General features: G+C 37.2%; 2 protein-coding genes across 7 annotated transcripts in view; one reads left to right on the top strand and one right to left on the bottom strand.

Annotated features, from left to right (window-relative positions):
- The window catches only part of megf10 (multiple EGF-like-domains 10), a 62,362-nt gene extending 54,268 nt beyond the window's left edge, over window positions 1-8,094 (bottom strand). The window contains exon 1 of one of the 2 annotated variants that reach the window (XM_051908808.1): window positions 7,964-8,094. The gene's annotated coding sequence lies outside the window, so the exon portion shown is untranslated. The remainder of the gene's footprint in view (window positions 1-7,963) is intronic. The other variant, XM_051908810.1, reaches the window with a different exon arrangement.
- A 3,285-nt stretch (window positions 8,095-11,379) lies between these two features.
- Window positions 11,380-17,466, top strand: c10h5orf63 (chromosome 10 C5orf63 homolog). Of its 5 annotated transcripts, none has more exons than XM_051908875.1 (4): window positions 11,380-11,610; window positions 13,913-13,990; window positions 16,289-16,345; window positions 16,429-17,466. In XM_051908875.1, the coding sequence occupies exons 1-4, from the start codon at window positions 11,524-11,526 to the stop codon at window positions 16,597-16,599; spliced, it is 393 nt and encodes a 130-aa protein (XP_051764835.1). In that variant the 5' UTR covers window positions 11,380-11,523; the 3' UTR covers window positions 16,600-17,466. The 5 variants fall into 5 exon arrangements, with proteins under 5 accessions (XP_051764835.1, XP_051764837.1, XP_051764839.1 ...); XM_051908877.1 differs by having other exon boundaries at window positions 11,440-11,610; window positions 13,888-13,990; XM_051908879.1 differs by having other exon boundaries at window positions 11,596-11,610; window positions 13,896-13,990.
- The last annotated feature ends 3,450 nt before the right edge of the window (window positions 17,467-20,916 follow it).

The following is a 20,916-nucleotide window of genomic DNA, read 5'->3' as shown; positions in this document are numbered from 1 at the left end:
TGTATTTTATGAGCATTAAAATGTTTGTGCTGATTTAGTGTCACTATTGTATATTAAGAATCTGGCTGCAAGGCAGGACTTTGTGTGTTGTATCTGTAATGGGGGTGTATGCTGACCTATAAGTAGTGCTCTATGAGAGCAGGGCTCATTGATGGTGTGTTTGCAGGAGGTTAATGGGAGTACCAGCGCTGGCAAACATCAGTTTCACTGAGCTAATGCAACACAGCTGCACTCACAAAGCTCTCAACAACTGTGGCAGTGCATAAACAGGAGTGTTGCTGTGGTCCGAGACGGCCGTACACTGCAGGCGCCTGTGGGGGGATTCCTACAGCCTTGAACACTGTGAAACCCAAACTCTGTCAAGTCATGCCAATAAGCCATAGAATCTATGAAGTCATTCCACCTTGCTCTGAGGCTCACTCACTGATCTAGTTAGCGTAAAACAATTATTTGCATACACATACTGAGTTCTTTTTTTTTTTTAATCAGCACCGCTTGTGTCAAAAGCAAGAGTCCTACCAGTGACCCACCACATACATACAACTTAGATTTTGAAGTCACATATGCAGGCATTTTTTTTTTTTTTTTTTGGTAGTATAAATAGTATGAGTAGTAGCGTGTTCACACTAAAAATTCCGAAAATAAAAAGTGCACTTCAAACACCCAGATGAGGCAATTAATTAACTGAACTTAATTAATTAAGTGAACAACGTGTGGAATGTTGGACACTTAATGCACTCAACGGTCACAGCTTTCATTTACAATTAATCATTCACAAACTCTGTGATAATCATATTAAATGTATCTGAATGCACAATTAACTCTATATGAAATGTACTTTGATTATTATTGGCAGCTCCAGACAAACTTTAGTGTATGTTAACTGTTAGTGTATTATAGTCCATAATTAATTTCTCAGTCTGGGCTTTATAATTTAATAATTGTTATTTAAAAAATGCTTTTTCAAGAGTTTCAAGAGTTAAATAAAAAGTCATTTGTAAAGTAATTATCTGATTACCCCTGCATAAACAAACATTAATAAACATGAAAACAGCAATGACATTACACAAAGTCTTGCAGGATATAAATATTTTTGTCCAGACTTCCATGAAGACATAGTATTTTACAGCTATACATTGGCAGTGTTTAGTAGTAATTTGCACAATTATTTGTCTCATACATGGTCTAATTGATGGAGTGGTGCTTTTGCCCCCAAATTCATAAGCATGGATTGCAAATGTATTTATATGGTATTACAATATAAAGGAGGTTTTCTCCAGTGATGTGGATGAAGGTCTCCATCAGTCACAGACTCAAATATATTTGTATTATGGGAGAGTTTGTAGAATTTTGAAACAGCAATTTTGGCATTACAAATGGCGTCCATGTTTCGTAACAAGTAAGTTATATTTCTGAATAAAAGTCATATGTCTAAAAAGTTATCAAAAAGCACATTTGTGTACATTTATGAAACGGAGGACACAACCAATTCACAAAACTAATACTTTACCACGCTTAGGCAGTCAGTTTGGCATGCATTTGTGGATTACATGGTAAATACAAAATTATGTGTATTTGTGTATATGTGAAAGACAAAGGGCTCACTGAGTGAATTCAAAACTTTTGACGAAAACTGTGATGAGCATAACCTGCCTGCTGATAATATGACCCCACAATCCCATCAAAAAATAGCAAAAACCCTGCAACAGTCTAGTTGAAGTGCATGGTCAGTGAGGTCATTGAGAGGTCAGAGAGGTATTGAGAGAGCAGCACTACTCAGGGGTTATGAAGGACTACATGCAAAGTGTGTAGTCATCTCTAAACTGTCTCTAGCACAGTTGATGGAAACAGATGTTAAGAGCAGCGCAGTGACAACAGAAATCACACTGCATCTGTTTCATTCTTCTGGAGCTGCGCATTCAAGAATTAATTCAGTATATTTTAATGTTCACAGGTGTTGCTGCTGTGAAGTGAGTTTGATCCTTTAGGCCAATGTTCCGTTGATCATGTGATCAGCTTTGCCCATTAAGCCCTGCAGACATGTGGGGTGAAGTGGGTGAAGTGGGGGCATACGGGGCAGGAAATGAGTGTTGTGTCTACCAGATTCATACATGTCTAGTGCCACTTAAAGAGCCCTCAAACACTCGAGGGAGAAATATAACATTACACTTTTCATCTGTGCGGGGGAAGAGGATATAATTGACATATTCTGAAATCTGGTGGAAAGGAGTGTGATATATCTAAATAGTTTATTTGAAATTTTAATGTGGACACGTCTATGTATGAAGCTTTGTATCTGGTTTATGGATGAAGACTAACAATATGTACGGCAATACCATAACATTACTAGAAATGATAAACGACTCTCTTGAGAAGAAGTACTTGAAGAGTTAGGTGGCACCGATAGCCTTGGGGGCAGCGTTCCGACATATAGCGCTGTTGTGCTTCGGGCGACCCGAGTTCGAGTCCTGGCTCGTGGACCTTTCCCGATCCCGTCCACCCGCTATTTCTCCCACCTCCCTTCCTGTCCACTCTATACTATCCTATCACAATAAAGGCAAAAATCAAAAATTCAAAGAGGTGTGCTGACTAGCAGTAAATTGCAATTTTCCTCTCTACCTGCACTTCACAACAACACAACCTTGCTTCCTAGGACAACTGCCATTTTACATTTTACTTGACATGAGAAAGTAACATAGGCAGCAATGTGAAATTCAATCAGAGTGGTCAGACTGAAACGGATTTCCAGAAATGTGATTTGAAAAGGATTTCAAACCACATTTTAATGTAGCATAAAATGGATTTGTAAAAAAATTACATTTCATGTGATTCTTTGCTGTTCACACTTGTTAAATACGATCATATATGTACAGTCTGAACAAGGCTTTTCTGTGCGAGTAAATTCTTCAAACACTGCAACAGTTGTGATATGACATCATGCTCAAGTGTTTTTTTAAAAAACATAAATTAAACATATAACAAATAATAATAAATGTAAAATGTATAAGCTACTCCACTTTCCTTAAAGTTTGTGTTCTTTTTAAATACTTTTTAAGACATTACACGGTGATGTATCAGTTTTCTGTTGGTCTCACTTTGGAATGCTGCAAAATACGAAACTTCTTCGCATGAGCTTATGTTTCCATTCTCCCACATTCACATGTGTATTGAATGGAAATGAAAGGAAGTAAAAGTGTATGTGACTGCCTCTTTACTGTCTGTATATGTGGGCTACAGTGAAGGCAGAGCATTCCTTTAGAACCATGATTAAACTGACTGAAGCTACCTGTGCATTCAACGGTTTTAACGTACACCTTCTAGCCCATCAGAATCGAGTTTTCAGACAGATCATGGTAAGAGTGATGACCAATCACAGCATACTTTCGCTACAATCACATTTTGCTTTACAATCAGGGGCGGACTTGTCCTGCATTGGCTTAGAAAGGAAGTAGAGGGTTCTTAAACAATGGTACAGTAATGAAAGCGTCAAGTTATTCAAGACTGAACAGAAAGCCTCAATAATTAGCTATTAACTTATCTAACTGGATTTAACCTTGTGATAAACGTGCGAGTTTGCAAAATAGATTAAACTGTCGTCACATAACAACAGCATTTCCCAGTTTATCAATCAAACATCGACGGATATGAGAAGCAAACCAGCTATTAAACATTAACAGGCCCTTAAATAATACTTTAAACATTAATTAAACGTTTTAACGTTACCATTGTTCGTAGAGAAGATATAGACTTTTTAAATGTGACAGGTTATTGAATTAAATAGCCTATAGATTATGCATTTCATTTAAAAGTAAAATGTCCAGCAGTCAAACACTTGATCACGCAAATATTTCAGATGAATCAGACTTAATCGTTTTTTTATTGTAAAAGTTATTTACAGCATCCAAAATAAATACAAAAATGTATTTTTCAGCATTGCAACCTCTTTATTTGCATTATCCAAAACCATAGCTGCAGTTATGCCGAGGCTCGTACTGGTAGCCTACATCACTGATGGTCATTCAGGCTCATATTTGGTATTATACATGGTATTGTGCAAGTGTGGTATTATAGCTACTGTAGAACGGGACATCCGTTTACTGCCACTGACTCGTCGTTTCTCACCGTGCCGCTTGTAGACAGTATAGCTGCATTTACATGTACACTAATAATGTAATCCGTTTGTTTATAATGATAATGCCTTCTATTTGCTGCATCGCGCCGCGCCGCGCCGCGCCGCGCCGCATGTCCTTAAATTAATTTTATATGTTGGTATTATTCAGTGTTTATAATGCTAATACTTGAACTTCAAAGAATTTTAACCCAAACTGACTGGGTTTCTAGAGAGCAAAGGTTTTGTGAAAAAAGTGGAAGACTTAAACACAAAGTCTGTAAAATGAACTGTTAAAAGGACTTGATGATCACTAGTGATAGTATTTTATTCTGTGTTGTCATCATTCAGGTTGGATTTTAGCTTTAATGTACTTTTTTTTTTTAACAAAGCAGCTGATATTGCCATAGAAACTAGTGGACTGTCGAGTCGCTTTTACGCCAAAATGGCAGAAACGCAGGGCTGCTGCTGGGCGCCGGTGTTAGTGTATATTCTTTGTCATTACTGCAGTGATCTGTAACACCTGAGTGAACCATAATACCCGTCAAAATAGGAGCTCCCTTTTTGAAAGACGGATAATGCAGACCTTATATATAATTACACCCACAAAAATATGTACAAAACAAATTAAAAGATTAATCACAATAAAGTCTGTTACATTTTGTAAATGGGGTGTTTTTATCACACAAACAGCACTTCAGCTCAATTCGAATGATGCGCCCATGGTGGAATAGTACAGAGCTCCTTTCAGAGTTTGTTCCCACCCCGATTGTAAAGCAAAACGTGATTGGTTGTAGCGAGAGTGTGCTGTGATTGGTCAGCGCAACGTGGCCGTTATCTGATTGGCTTGAGTAGTCGGTGGGTGGAGTCGACCTATTTGTGGATTTGTCTACAGTCATGATGCTAGAATTGTTTCAGAATCCACAAATGCATGAGGTGATTCACAAATGCACAGGAAGAGATCCACAAATGCGTGCAGCAATCCACAAATGCACAGAAAGCAATTCACAAATGTACAGGTGGTGATTCACAAATAAATGCAGGCAGAGTTGTGCTTGTGATATAAAAACATATTTGTGAATATGTTTTTTATTAGCAAATCTCATTTTATTTATTTGTGAATTTAATTATTTTTTGTGAAACTCCTAACATATATTTGTGGATCTCATTCTATTAATTTGTGCATATGATTATTTTTTGTGAATATCTTTACATTTATTTGTGGATCATAATCTATTTATTTGGAATTTTGCTACAATTCTACCCCCATACATTTTAACATGTCATGGTAATGTTTAGGTTTTGGATGAAAACATCTCAATGGACAAAGTGAATGTCACTTAAAAGATTTTTCATGTACAAGATTAGTGAAGTGTAAGAATTCACAAAAGCTCAAATGCACCATAAAGCAGACTAAGGTCATCATAGCACTGGGGTTTTGGAATAGAGGGCTTATCTTTGTATGTCTCTGATGTTACGGCCTTTTTTTTTTTCAAATTGGCTAATAAACACACACATGTCCCTGTCAATCAACACGTCTCAGTTCTACTCCAAACGATTGTCCCCTTTCAGCAGGAAACAAACACATTTATGTTCATTCTTTTTCTTAGTAACAACAAGACTTCCGTGGCACTGAACAAAAACAACAGAAAATAAAACTGATCTGGATCTGAGCCTAGAGTTTGACTCAAAATTAACTGCATGTCTCAGTGCCTCAGTGTGACTTGTTCAAGCATTACTGTGCATCTCCACGAGACTCTCAGACGATTCTCATCAACTGAGAATCGTCCACCGTTTCACAGCATGTGTGAGGAGAAAGCAATCCACGTACAGCTGTGCAGCCGAAGGATGTGAAATTTTCTCAGCTACTTATTTTTGTCTCTCAGAAACATTGGTCTATGAAAAACCCTGTAATTATGATAGGAATAATGCTGTTTTTATTGCAAGCAGATGGAGCATGGAGCTTGCTTTAAGAAACAGACAAGTAATATGATATTCATACAGTCAGAATCACAGCACAGTAACATACATCATAGAAGAGACACACTGCTACTTAAAGTTAGGTTAGGCAATTTCGGAGGGGCTAGCAATATCAAGTTAACTTTGAAAGCATAGGATCCCACCCTCCCTTCAGAGCATCTCCAAAGCCATGCCTCCTCCAAAACACATGAACGTACACAACAGAGTCTGCAAAGCGTTACGAGACCAGAGACACCGTTAAATTACCTCATGTCTCAAAGCACATAACATCACAATAATAATGAATGTAAAAATTTACAACTTAATGAGTGTAAACTTACAGAGCTCTGGCTTGTACCACCTGACTGCTGCAGATTAATTTCTCTATTGATAGTGTTGCCATAGAAAAGCATAATTCCGAGTCCAAGGACGTGAACAGCTCCGTGTAGAATGTCACGGGTTGCCATCTCGTATGACATGGCGTGAATGCAGCATAAGCTCGTTGTTTTGGTTCAGGAGGAACTGTAAAAGGTGGCCAGTGTTTGTTTTTGCTGCTCACTGACTGTGTGTCTACAGCTCTGCATAGCCTTATGAAACGTGCTGATGATGATGTGTGATGTCTGCGCAAGCAGGGTGAGCGGAGGTATGGAAATACATAGGTTTACGGGCAGGTAGGACATCGTATTATTGTATTTGGACCGAAAGCAATGATTGGACGAACATTTTTTGGTCCTGAGACTTCCATAGAAGATATATGTACATTTTAAAATATTTAGACCACTTCTATTATTGATTGCTATCAGGATGTGTAGAAAGTTTCAACCATAACAAAAAGTGTTGTATGAAAAACATTGCCTATACCCTACCTTTAAAAGACCCTGTCAACATAGCAGGAAGCAGCTATTAAAGGGTTAGTTCAACCAAAAACGACTTTATTCAACAATGGACGATTTCAAAACACTGCTTCATGAAGCTTCAAAGCTTTACAAATCTTTTGTTTCGAAACAGTGGTTCGGAGTGTGTATCAAATGGCCAAAGTTATCTTGCTGTCAATGGAGGCCTCACTGAGCCATCGGATTTGATCAAAAATATATTAATTTGTGTTCCGAAGATGAACGAAGGACTTACAGGTGTGGAACAACATGAGGGTAAGTAATTAATAACAGAATTTTCATCTTTGGGTGAACTAACCCTTTAATTGAATCAGCAGTCCCTCCACATGCACGGTCTCTCACAATTACTAGCTGACCCAAAGGTATTCTGAGAAATATAATGCATACAGCTGCTCATCTTGAGTTTAAGAAGAATCTGCTTCAGTAGTGGCACACACTTCATAGAGCACTACTGTCAGACGTGGGGCTGTACGCTGGTGTAATTTGTGATATTTCACCTTAACTGTGTGTTTAAATGAGAAGATGTTAAGAGCAGCTCATCCAGAGGCTCATCATGAGTCACATGAGCATGAACAGAAGGACAAAACACTGACAGACACACTCAGCAGGGGCCACGCACTTTCTCTCACTTTCTCTCTCTCAGGGTTCACAAGACTTTCCGCAGCATCACTGACTGATGTGATACAGTGTATGTCTGAGATAAACACATCAACCAAACGAGACATATTAAAACACACAAATAACTGTGTTATTTTCTTATAAATCTTTAAGACGTATGTGATCATCACTTTAAAGATCATTAATGGCACTTGAAAATATGTCAAAATTTCCCTATAATTCCTATTCATCTAAGATTAAGTCCGATCTATTTTATCTCAAATATTTAATTACATTAAGTGCCGCTTTAGTCCGTGCAACAGCATGTACAGAATAGTAATATTTAATCTAAGTTGTTCATTCGCAATGCATTTTATATAAAGTGATTCACAAAAATAAAACTCACCACCTTTAAACAAAAGTTTTCGGCCCGTCCAAACACATGGGATCCGCTGAAATGAGCGCCTCTTTTGTTCAAATATTTTCACAGAAGCGCGCAAAGAATCGAGTGATGAACACTTACTCTCCTTCAACTCCACACAAGACGCGACGCGAAAGAAACGCAACTTTATCATGACGTCACACGGGAAAAGCCAATAGGAACAGCTGCTCTGTGTTGAATGAAAGTCACAAAAGCATCTTGAGCCCAAACGCCAATAGTACGAATTTATCTCTTCCTATTCCTAATCAAACACACCTGAATAAACCTAAAATGGATGGCTCGGACATCCTACATGTGTAGTAGCCTACTGTGGGTGCTGTAATGTGTAAATGTGTAATCTGTTGGTGAAGAGGGATGGAAAACACTGATCTTGAGTATCACTTAAACCAGTAATTTGGACAGTAATAATTTTAGCTACTACTGATCAAAGATCAACATTTGCTGATATTAACTGCACTGCTATCGAGTGCTCACTACTTAAAATTGCATAAACTTAGCCACCATGTTAAGACTGTTTAAGAACTAGACAAATTAGCAGTTAACCAAGGGGTAATCAGTCTTACTTTTCGTAGTAAAATTATACCAAACTACCTTTTTAGGTAACTGAGTTAAACAAGTTATGAGCAGTCTTGAAGAAAACAAATTAGTTGATTAACTTTAAAGACTAGTCTAAGCAGTTTATGCAACTTACACACGGACTGTTAATCTCTAAACAGAATGCTTGTGTTTGGTGAGATGAAGTGGCGCCATCTCGAGTTCATGCAGACAATTCTTTCAACAGTACTATTGTTAGGATTCAGTACCGCGTGAGGACCCTAGACCTGATTCAAACCTGAAACAAACAGACCCACAGAAATGATTCCGCTTTTAATTTGTATTATCTTTCCACCTTATTTGAACGAAATAGTAGGACCTGTTCATTATGGTACTGATGCAAACTTGTAGGTCAATGTGTTATAATTATTCATTTATCAAACATAAACACACTATAGTTTTGCCATTTACTGCGCTTCGCGATTCTTCTAGTTACGTATAGCAGCGAATGAAACGATATACAAACAGAAATACTTCCGCGTTGAACTAGGTCTTTCTTTTTAAGAAAACGGAATTTTAAACAGAGCGGGGTCCGTTCATATGATGTAAAAATCTCAAGAATGTTATCAGCTTATATATTGGTTAGGAAAATGTGTCATGAGGACATGACAGGACCAAGCAGATGGTGGTGAAGACCGAGCAAGGCACACTAAATGAAGCAGAGATCTGATACTTTACACAGACTCTAAACCAGTCTATAGCTGCCTGGCAAATCTCAGGGAGCAGGGCAAGGAACCACCAAGACACAACAAGACAACATGAAAAACAACAAGAGACAACAGCAAAATAAAGCAGGCAAAAATGAGTAGAGAAACAAAATAAAGAACTACATTATAACTGGAACTAGCAAAGTAAAAAAAAAAAAAGAATAAACAAAAGAAATATTACAAGACTGCTACCTTGCAGAGAACTAGAGAGAAGAAGAAATAAGCAATACAATCTAAATCAAAAGACAAAACCAAAATAAAGACTAGAGAGACCTAGAGCAAAAAGACTTAAACTAGACTAGAATAACAAAACATTAAAAAGGAGGAAAAAGGGGAGGGGGTTATCTATTTATCTATGTATCTATCTTGTTGCCTCTATTGTTTTGTAAATTTGCTCTTCTATGGTATTTAAGCGAAACCGGGTTGTTTAATAGGATTTAGGTCTTTCTTTCATTCCACACTACAACCCGGTAGGTGGCAGATATGCACCTTTAGCTGGTTTGTCAACCGCCATAAATCGAAAAGAAAAAGAAGCAGCTCCTTTGGGACACGCCTACTTCCTCTGAGCAGCTTCCGTCGCGTTATCATTGGTAATATAGGCCCTGTCCCAAATGGCACACTTCATAGCACTTTCGGTCTTGTGGACTTACAGTGGCTACTGTGTGCGCGTGTCCGTTAAGTCCACAAACCTATGGCTGCGTTCCACTCCGCTTTTAGACACGCACTCGCGAACTTCCCTAAGCACTTCCCCTCGGGGGACTCCCTGCCGCCATTCTGAAGTGTGTTCCACTTCGTGAAGTGGACGAGAGAAGTTTATATGGACACACCCTTGCTCCCTCGATTTTGACAGAGTGAGCGAGTCTACTTCATATGTACACTTTAGGCAGCTCCATATACCACAATGCAACACGATTGTGACGTCACTGCATGTCGCTTTTAATTTACCCCACCACAAACAACTCTATGACATATTAATTTTTTTTTTTTTAAATATCTAAAACAACCCAAACACAGCTATTTACATACAGAATGCTGCATTAAACAGTTTTGTAAGGGAAAAAATGTAAATAATAAATCAACTCCATAGCAGATTCCAAGTGATCAAGGGCTTAGGACGTTCCAATTCAGCCCTTTGCAAGGGTTCCGCCAGTAGTGGGCACTCGTGCAACGTAAGCAATGACGTACATCCGAGTCAACGAGACTGAGGGAAGTTAGCAGGGAAGGGCATTTAAAAAACGAACTGGAACGCAGCCTATGGACTTGACCACTTGTCTACTTACATGACATATTTCCTGTATTTGCCCCAAGTGCTCAAGTGGGCGAGGAGACTGATGGGACACACTTATAGTCTTGCAAAAATTGCAAGTGTTTACAGAGCTTTTTTTAATATATATATTCAATACTTTGTATTTTAAAATAAACTTCTAAATGTATGTTCAGTAGTCGCTATGCAACTAACAGAAGACAATTTTAAAATTGTAAAAAGCAGCTGCAGATGTTGTACAAAATACACATAGCCTATTTTTTTTTGCACCAAATACAATGTGCAGCATATATGTAATATCTAATTAATTTAACTTGCAGTTGAATGTTTTCATCCGCATCTCACGATTTCGGGGCACAATTTCGGCCCTGTCCCAAATGGCACCTTAAACACTCGTGGTCTTCCTACGAGCAAACAGTATAAGTGCTTTTTTTTTTTTTTTTTATAAGTTCTTTGCTACGAGTCTGCACTTTCGTGACGTAGCGCCGCTTTGACTGTCGGGAAGAAGTCTGCTGCGGAGCTCAAACCAGTGAGGGCTTAGCAAAAGTGCGCATCGAGGGCGCATTTCGGCCGCAAAGGGGGCGCTCGCGAGCACCCTTCTGAGACCTAAAATTGACAAATGGGACACTCTATGGTCTCAGTGTTGCCAATTTGTGGATTTTATCGCCAAATTTAGCTACTTTCTCATTGTTGCTGCGACTTTTATTAATGTTTTGCGACAAGGAGCTATTTTAGCTATTTTGAAATAAAATTAGCGATTTTTTGGAGATTTTTTATTTTGGGCAATTAAACTCTGGCACTGGTTGGCCACACCCTGCCGGTAATCTCACGTCCGCGCTCAATCCTGCTATGAGCCTGCACTGAACACACAGACACAGCAATACGCATGAAGAGGCGCTCTATAGAGTTTAGCTGAATGAGTAAAAAGTTATCAGAGAGGGTCTGTCCAGAAACTAATAATGAATATAGTGAACTGTGGACTGTCTAACCAGCATGCCAGTGATAGCCAAGTCCGTACTGCTGAAGGGCAAAAGACCCTGAATCCGGTATGGTTTGTATGGTATTGATTTTTAATTAGGATAATCTGTTAATATAATGTATATCAGATATTGGCAGACATAACTATTATATTGTAAGACAATATTGGACAGGTCATATATAATATATATTCACAAACACGTACACACACCCATAAAAATGAATCCTAGTCTGTCGGTATATATAATTTATGACATTAGCTTTTAAGATATCAAAAATACACGGAGTCAAGATTGCTGCAGGAGACCAGAACGGTCGTATTTATTTTTTTCAACTTTCTGCGTCTTAACCACGCATCAACAAAACTCTCTAACTCTTAAAGGGGACGTGTCAAATATGCATGTGTGTGTATGTCGGTGATGTGCGAATTATATGTGAATTATAGATCAGTGATGTGTGGGTTGCTTGTATCTGACCCTACAACATTTTTTTTTTTTTTTTTTTTTTTTGAATATACACATATGCAGACCTGTTTATACTTTAATTTCATATTTTGGGGACTTTTTATGAAAAATTGAGACTTTTGAGGGTGGTCCTAGAGATTTTCCGAGGGAGGGGTTTGCCAACAGTGTAACGGACACGCGCACGCGGCAAGCCATAAGTCCACAAGACTAAAAGTGCATAGAAGTGTGCCATTTGGGACAGGGCCTTCGGCGAGTCAGCGGCGATTCAGGAAGTAAATCCTTTACAGTGAGGAACAACCGATTGGTAAGAGTTTTCAATAGCTGAGTTTTCTGTTGGTATGTCAGATGATGATTATAGGAATTACAACAGCAACAATAATCTAGCGGAAACTCTTAATATACCATAAAGATAAATGACGAACAGTGTTTATTTACATAACCCGATGCTAAGGCTAATCATTGGCTGTAGCTCAAATCTTAGTGAGCTGCCTACCTAGTCAAAGATAAGGTGACATTATAGGTGCCCGTACCAACACGATGTCGAGGTAGTTAAGCGCACCGTCTCTTAAGTGAAAAAAAGGTTTGCAAATCTTTAATAAGCACTGATTACAGAAACATTAAAATCAATGAAACGGTTCTTTAACACACAATGGCCTCTGTTGTGGGCTATTTGAAAGTAAAAACAACAACAAAACAGTCATGTTCCACAACATGTCTGTAAATGTATAATAATAAATCATTAACAGTTTTTCCCATAACTGAAACAATTCAAAACAAAATTCAAGAAACAGCCAAAATGTAAAGAGAAAGATACAGAAGTGAGTAACCCTTTACAGTAAGCTCACTAACAATGAGAAATATTTTTACCAGATTTATTAAGCTATATTAATATTAGTTCATAGTGCATTAACTATTACTACTATTACAACACAAGATACAACTTTTGATCTTAAAAATGTATTAGTAAATGTTGAGATTACCATTAACATATTAATAAATGCTGTAAAAGTATTGGTCCTTGTTAGTTCATGTTACTCTAAGTCTTATATCAAGTTTTACCCAGAAAATCTAAGGCTTTGTTTTGGCCTTTCAGAAATTGTAATTAATCCTGTAATGACCCACATAAAATTACATGAAAACACATATCACACATATGATAACTTGCTCCAAATTATGAAAAATACTCTATTACTGAAAAAAAAAAAAAACAACAACCCATAATTACCTAGTTTACAAATATAAGCTAGTTCACGAGTTCACATATCCATATAATTAAATAGAGTAAAGTTATGCGTATTTGGCGTCCAGGGAGAGGGCTCTGAGCTCGGAATTTTGGCCCGAACCCAGAGCACTCCCCGGTGTAGTAAAAGTAGATAGAACTAGAAGTGAGGAGATGGGGTGGAGGAGGGATGCTGATAAACTCTCAGATGAACAGAGGTAAATCTGCTAAATTTATACCTCTTGTCATTGGTTGAGTTGATTAACTGAATGCTCTCCACCTGTGTTAATTAGGTTAATTATCTGAACCTGCTCCTCCCGAACATTGTTAATAAAACATCATTTGTTATAGTAGCCTCTGTGCCAACTAGCCCTGGGGCCCGTTTCAATAAGGAGGTTCAACCAGCCCTGAGTTCAAACTTGAACTCTGAGTTGACTTAGCATGAGATAGGAAACTCTGAGTTTCCCCTCATTGTAGGGTTAACATATACAGAGTTTTTACTTAACCTCCTTTCTCCACTACATGGAGAAAGGAGGTTAAGTCTTTTAGGACTCCTCTTTAAATGTTGTTTATGTGTTAGATGTGCGTAACACACTGTACGATGATACATGGATGTTCACAGTGATCAGGGTAATAATGGTATTCGTGCATGTAATTTACAGTCTTACAGTCATGTTGCTCTTCCAGAAGCTCTTCAGTGTTGGCAATCTCATCAGACACCTCTGCACCAGAAAACAGCTGCCCATCCTCACACTCTTCACAAAGGTACATTTGCTGTCTTTCTCAGCGATATATGTCATTCTCTCACATGTAGGGATGGACATGATTGCTCACAAGTGAGAGAATGTGTTTGTCCTCTCCAATCAGTGGTGGACGAAGTACACAAATCAAGTACTTGAGTAAAAGTACAGATATGTATAATAAAATAATACTCAAGTGAAAGTATATAGTGGTTGTTTTGAATTTTACTTGAGTGAAAGTACAAAAGTACTTGATTTTTAATATACTTAAGTAAACAAGTACTGATTGATTAATGTTTATTTTGTAATTTTTATTACAAATACTTACATATACTTTTATGCAGAAAAGCTTAAAGGGATAGTTCACCCAAATCTTTGGTTCCCAAAATTCTTCAACATATCTTCCTCTGTGTCAGGAATGAAAATGAGGCTGTGAGGAATAGAATTACACAGCGTGTTCATCGGATTGTACTGTTGTTTAACAACATACCAATTGTTCAGTTGTCTTTCCGAAAAGACAAAAACTTTAAGTTGCAAGTTGAAAATGACATTATCTAGGACCTTTATACAGTGTGTGCGAATAGCTGCGTTTCCATCCACATATTTTTATGCACATTTTGGGATATTGCATAAAAAAAAAAAAAAACTGCTGAGCACATCAATTCTAAAAATGCGCATAAATCAACTCAAAAAAGTGCATCAATTCTAAAAATGTGCATAAAAAAACGTATCCGCTCATTTGAGTCGGATCAATTTTTTTTTTTTTATCCGATAAGAAAACATGCGCATAAACTAGGAAGGAAACCCATTTACTGAATAAATTTCTCAATGTGCATCAAAAAAATCATGTGACTTTGAACGATGAGACTGCATAACTGGAGTAATCAGTGGATGATGTTTTTGTACAGCATCTGAAATGCCTGAGTTCAGTATAATTACCTCCCAGAACTGTCTTACACGACTGCGTTTACAAACAGCAGGCATCTGCCTCTGAAAGATAACATGACAGCGTTTGTTTCATCTGCGCGCTCTGATGCGCAAGTCAGATAATAAAATTAGTATATACAGTGGCTTCTCCTACATTTCTTAGTGAAATTTTGCGCCAGTTTATCAGGAACTGACGATTTTGTTTTCTTTAACTCACTGGATTGAAGCGCTTCTTAATTTGCAAATAGTGAATAGCGAATGCAATATTCCAATTTTGCGCACAAGTTAAATTCACACATTTGGATGGAAACATAGCTATTGTAAAGACTGCAAGTCTATCCCTCACAGCCTCGTTTACGTCTGTGTTCAATTCAGTATGGCATCTAACCTGACTAAGGTCTGTTGTCTACTTATGTTGGCTGCTGCTTCTTCTTCCAAGACCAAACAAAAACAAACCAAGACTAAAACAAACAAAAATCTTCTAGCTATGACCACCAAACTTGGGTTTGACCTTCGGACTGTTCTGACTCGGCTTGCTATTTCTTTTCTAACCGATCAGACTTACGGTTTTCATAAACCGGATGATGAAGTTAGTTACTTGTTAAAACAAGTTAGCAATGTGCTTGAACATGTTAACATTTTATTCTTTATAAAACCTTCAAACTCCAAGCTTTCAAAGTTATTTTAAACTTTTAGACAAGGCTTTGTCAAGCCAACATCAAACTTTGTCATCAAACTTTATTCATCTAGTTTAGCAATGGAAGACCAAAGCACATTTTATATGATCTGGGACTCCTTCCTTCACTTTTTAGAACAGAATCACTAACAATGTGTTTGATCATGTCCCCTATGAATATGGTATTTGTTGTATATTACTATTTTATTGCTCATTTGCATTAACATTTGCTTTACCTGTGCTGAGTTGTCACACCTCATTTTGCATTTTAACAATGGCCTTCTGTCTTCAGTAGAACACAAAAGGAGAAATTTTGTTAATGTAGGTCTTCCATTATATGCATACCAAAAACTGCACATTGCAGAAATAGTAGACGTAGTATTCTCAACACAGCCTGTGAAGTTCAAGACCGTAGTTCTTCCCGTCAATGTACTATAGGCCAGTGGTTCTCAACTCCAGTCCTCGGGACTCAATGCTCTGCACATTTTCTATGTCTCTCTTACCTGACACACTCAGTTCAGTTCATGGAGTCTCTCCTAATGAGCTGATGATCTGAATCAGGTGCGTTAAATAAGGGATACATACAAAATGTGCAGAGCAGTGGGTCCCGAGGACTGGAGTTGAGAAACACTGCTATAGGCAACATCGATTCATTAACATGCATGACTTGATCATGCGAGCTACACAGAGTCCTGTTCAGATGACTCTGGCTGTTTTCAGGACCCGTGCCCTTTGTGTGATGAAGCAAAAGAAGCACTTGAGCCGTATAAACATAGGGTAAGACAATTACTCTGTTTACACTACGCTCATACTCATTTGATCACATCTGTTTAATGCGCGTGTGCTGTTCACTGTTTCAGTTTGAGCTGCTGGAGGTTGATATCACCCTTCCGGAGAATAGAGTCTGGTTTGACAGATACAGATATGACATCCCCGTCTTTCATTTAAATGGACAGTTTTTGATGATGCACCGTGTGAACTCAACACTCCTTGAAAGGCGCCTGGATAAAACGACTGCAACTGAACAATAATATCTGGAGATGTTATGCATTGTTTTCTCTTCATTTCAAATAAAGTTTTTCACCATTAGTTGTACTCTGATTGTAAAATGGCCTAATTTCTGGACCTTTGGGTGCTTTGCAATTGGAAGGCTGCATCCTAGCAAAGAGTATAGAACCCAAGAGGTGAAACTCTGATGCTTTTTGGGTAACTGGACAATAGAATCCATCACATCTTACGCACCCAAAATCAGTGAATCTCACAGCCAAATCAGAGATGCAATAGAAAATTTCTCAAATTCAGTAAATTTTATGACACCTACAGTTAATGTTGTATTGTCTTAACCTATATATGTTTTATGTGATCATTTGTGGAATCCAATCATTACACATCTGAGGTAACGTAGTTGGCCTACTTTGAGTATTTCCATTTTATGCAAATTTACATATTTACTATTAATAGTAAATTAATAAATTTAAGATCATCATGTTTGTAGCGTGATCCAGGGGATTAAAACGTCACGCTACAAGCATAATGATCTTACAGAACATGATGCATTGCTGTGTCTGTTATCCCATAATTGCCACTTTTGGACACAGTGGCTGTTTTTTTTGTTTTGTTTTCATAGTCTTGCTTTAACGGACATTAATATAAGACAACACTGCAAAAATGGTTTCTGTCAAGCTGTTATATTCTGTTATATATTTATTGTCCAACATTCCCATTTTTTTCTGATGCATGTCCTTAATTTCATATGTTGGTATTAATTCAGTGTTTATAATGCTAATTACTTGAACTTCAAACAATTTTAACCCAAACTGGGTTTCTAGAGAGCAAAGGTTTTGTGAAAAAAGTGGAAGACTTAAACACAAAGTCTAAAAAATAAACTGTTAAAAGGATTTGATGATCACTAGCGATAGTATTTTATTCTGTGTTGTCATCATTCAGGTTGGATTTTAGCTTTAATGTACACTTGATCCTAGTAAGGCTGCATATCTGCTTATCATCATCAAGCTTGATTTTGTCCATGAAGAATTGATTGGATGGTTGTGGTTTGCTATTGGTGGATCTCATGTGAGTAACAGGTTGCCCCGCCCTCATCATCAGAGAAGAGATGTGGGGAAAGGGAAGTTATTTTAATTAAAGATTACAGAGCACATTAAAAAATAATAATAATAAAAAAAAAATAATAAAAGTGCATGGATAAATAATTTATAATAAATACAGCAATATTCCACAAAAAATTAAGTATTGTCAAATTTGATTTCATGGTGACTTTAAGTTGAGATGTTTAGATAAATGGGTTTAAGTGAGTAATAATATCTAACCTGAAGGGGGGGAAAAAACATTTATTTAATGTTATCTTCATTAAATCTGTAACAACATTGTGAACTTTTCATGAAGACACGTTTGGTCATTAACTTTTATGCATCCTTATGTGAACACGACGATAGTTCTTTGCATTAAAGACCCACGACTGGCAGATCAACGTGTGACTACATTTCTCTCTAAAATGAAATTAAATTAAATTGAATGTGGAGGATTTTAACTGACAAGATGGTTGACAAGGCAGTTTAACAATGACAGGATACATGTAACTAAGTGATAGATCGGCCCGTTAAAGATGCAATTATGACGAAGTAGTATGTCCCAAAGCTTGCCTACAATTCTGCTACACTTTTTCACAAAAAAGTACATAATTTTAGTACATAACAAATACAACTGAACCAGCTAATTAAGATCTTCAGGAGCACTTGATAATTACATACAGGTGTGTTGGATCAGGATCGGATCTGAACTCTGCAGGTAGGTAGATCTCCAGGAACAGGATTGGGCACCAATGTTTAGGGCATAGTAAGTAGGATGTAGCATAAGATTATAAGAATAAGGACGAAGAATAAGGTTAAATTTGAACAAATAAATGTTTGTTATGCGTTTGAAGTGATGTAGTGTACAAAAAGGTCATTTGCACGAGTGAACTTAAATTAGTTTAATAGGAACTGTGGTGAACATAATTATATATATAATTATATAGGCCCTTATTCACTGGCTGGACAGCGTGACCCAGTAGCACAAGCGGACCTTATTTGCATTTTTCTATTCTCTGATAATGCAGCACGGATCAACCTGTGACTAAGCTGATCTGCTGATCAAACTGTATTTAGCTTTTATGTGGTCAAAAATAACACTATGCTCTGTCCATATGAATTCGGTTAAACTTTTCTATTTTTCATATTATTATTGTTATATTTGCTTTATTTTCCCTTTCATTTCATGTGTCTATTTACCTTTATTTATCTGTATTTTTTATCATGATATGGGGATGTAAAATATTTGAAAAAAAAGATTTTGGTCAAGCTCAGGTAAATAAATTTTAACAATTAAACAATATCAATTAAATAGTATAGATCAAAATGTCCACCCTGTTAGGGACAAAAAAACAACAGTTTAAAATAAATATTAATCTATGGGCATTGTTTACATTTTCTTAGAGAACTCATGTCCCTTAGCATATCAGTTAATAAATTATCAGAATATATATATACTCACACTCATTTTACATTTTTTCGTTTTCAGATACAAATGCCTAAAAAGCGTTTTTGTTCACTTTTTTCTTAGTTACTAAGTACTACATTGATACTTCAATAAATTTTCATTGTTACTTAATTATTATTAGTGTTTTTGTGCTATTGAAATTATTGTATATATACAATTATATATATTTCTATATAATGATATTTATATTTTTTTTTATATAATAATGATATATATATATATATGTGTGTGTGTGTGTGTGTGTGTGTGTAAACAATTCACGCTGCCTGTAAGTGCTTAGAAGCTTGTCACCTCTCTACTGCAATCTTGGCCCATTCCTTGGCCCATTCCTCACTTGAAAAAGCTTCCAGATCACTGATAGTCTTTGGTTTCCATGTTACCACTGCTTTCTACAAATTCCACCAAATATTTTCAATGAGATTTCAATCTGAATTCATGATGTCCTTCATACAGTCAAGATTTCTACTTCCTGCAACAGCAAAGAACCCCCATAAAAAGACTGGACCATCTCCATGGTCAGACATGGTTCTTCTGCTCATAAGCTTTGCCTTTTTTTGCACCAGACGTACCGCTGATCCATGGGTCCAAAAAGTTCCAGTTTGGTCACATCCCTCCATTAAACATTCTTCCTCAACTCCACAGGTATGAATTTAAGCATATTCAAGTCAGCCTTTTACGTCCTTCTTGGTCAAGAGTGGCATTCGCCAAAGCTGCAAAGCTTATGAGCAGAAGAGCACCATCTCCATGGTCAAACATGGAGGTGGTCCAGTCTTGTTATGGGGTTCTTTGCTGTTGCAGGAAGTAGAAATCTTGACTGTATGAAGGTCATCATGAATTCTTTGAAGCCATTTTGGCAAAGATGGTGATGTCTTCGGTGCAGAGACTGAAGCTTGATGATCAATGGACTTTCTTGCAGGACAGCCATCCCAAAGTATACATCCAAATCTACTTAAGCTTGGCCTGTACAGTCTTCAGATTGAAATCTCATTGAAAATATTTGGTGAAATTTGTATAAAGCAGTGGTAACATGGAAACCATAGACGATCAGTGATCTGGAAGCTTTTTCAAGCGAGTGTGGGATTACAAATTTAAGAATCTGTTTAAGATCTGCTGATCCTACATCCTGACATAAAACCACATGAAATACTAAGGTGAGGTTCATTGTATTTAGCATTTTAAGGTAAAGATGATGACAGCAGATGAATGATTCTGTTAAGCAAAGTTTCCAGCAAAAGTTTTCTGCCGGTTCCTGTTCTCTTTATTGTATGTCTAATGAGTCAGATTACTGAGATTCTCCCCTTTTGTCTTTAATGGCTCTTGGAGCCCCTGTCCCATTTATTGAATAGTTATGCTGATTGAATTAGGACTTGCGACACTCTAGAGTCTGGGGCGGGTTCCTATACCTGGATACTTCATTTGCATGCTTTGTTTAAGGTCGTCAGCCAGGTGCTTTGTCTCTAAGCACTGCCCCCTAAAATGTATATAAACTACAATGTACACTGCCTTAGTTAGACTTGATGACTGCAGCTACCAACAGCACGTGTTCTCAATAAAGAATCTGCTGAAGATACATCCAAGTCTCCTAGTCTTCGCTTCTGAGATTTCCAACACGAGGAATGGGCCAAGATTGCAATATAAAGGTTACAGAAGCTTCTAAGCACTTACAGGCAGCATTTATTGGAGATTATAAAGAATAAAAGATTCTGCACAAAATGTGACTTTTGGGGGTTGAATAATTTAAGTTTAGAGCCAGTTTGATTTTTTTCATTTTTCATCAACTTTACATTGCCAGA

The sequence above is a fragment of the Ctenopharyngodon idella genome, chromosome 10 (genome assembly GCF_019924925.1).
Source record: "Ctenopharyngodon idella isolate HZGC_01 chromosome 10, HZGC01, whole genome shotgun sequence".
Classification (NCBI taxonomy): Eukaryota; Metazoa; Chordata; class Actinopteri; order Cypriniformes; family Xenocyprididae; genus Ctenopharyngodon; species Ctenopharyngodon idella.
Note: the sequence above shows the minus strand (reverse complement) of the source record. Positions and strands in the feature narration are given on the sequence as shown.

Coding starts and splice junctions, on each gene's coding strand:
- c10h5orf63 (XM_051908875.1), top strand. CDS start 11,524: ATGAATATAGTGAACTGTGGACTGTCTAACCAGCATGCCAGTGATAGC. Junction 13,991..16,288: donor TCCTCACACTCTTCACAAAG/GTACATTTGCTG, acceptor GGCTGTTTTCAG/GACCCGTGCCCTTTGTGTGA. Junction 16,346..16,428: donor TTGAGCCGTATAAACATAGG/GTAAGACAATTA, acceptor TCACTGTTTCAG/TTTGAGCTGCTGGAGGTTGA.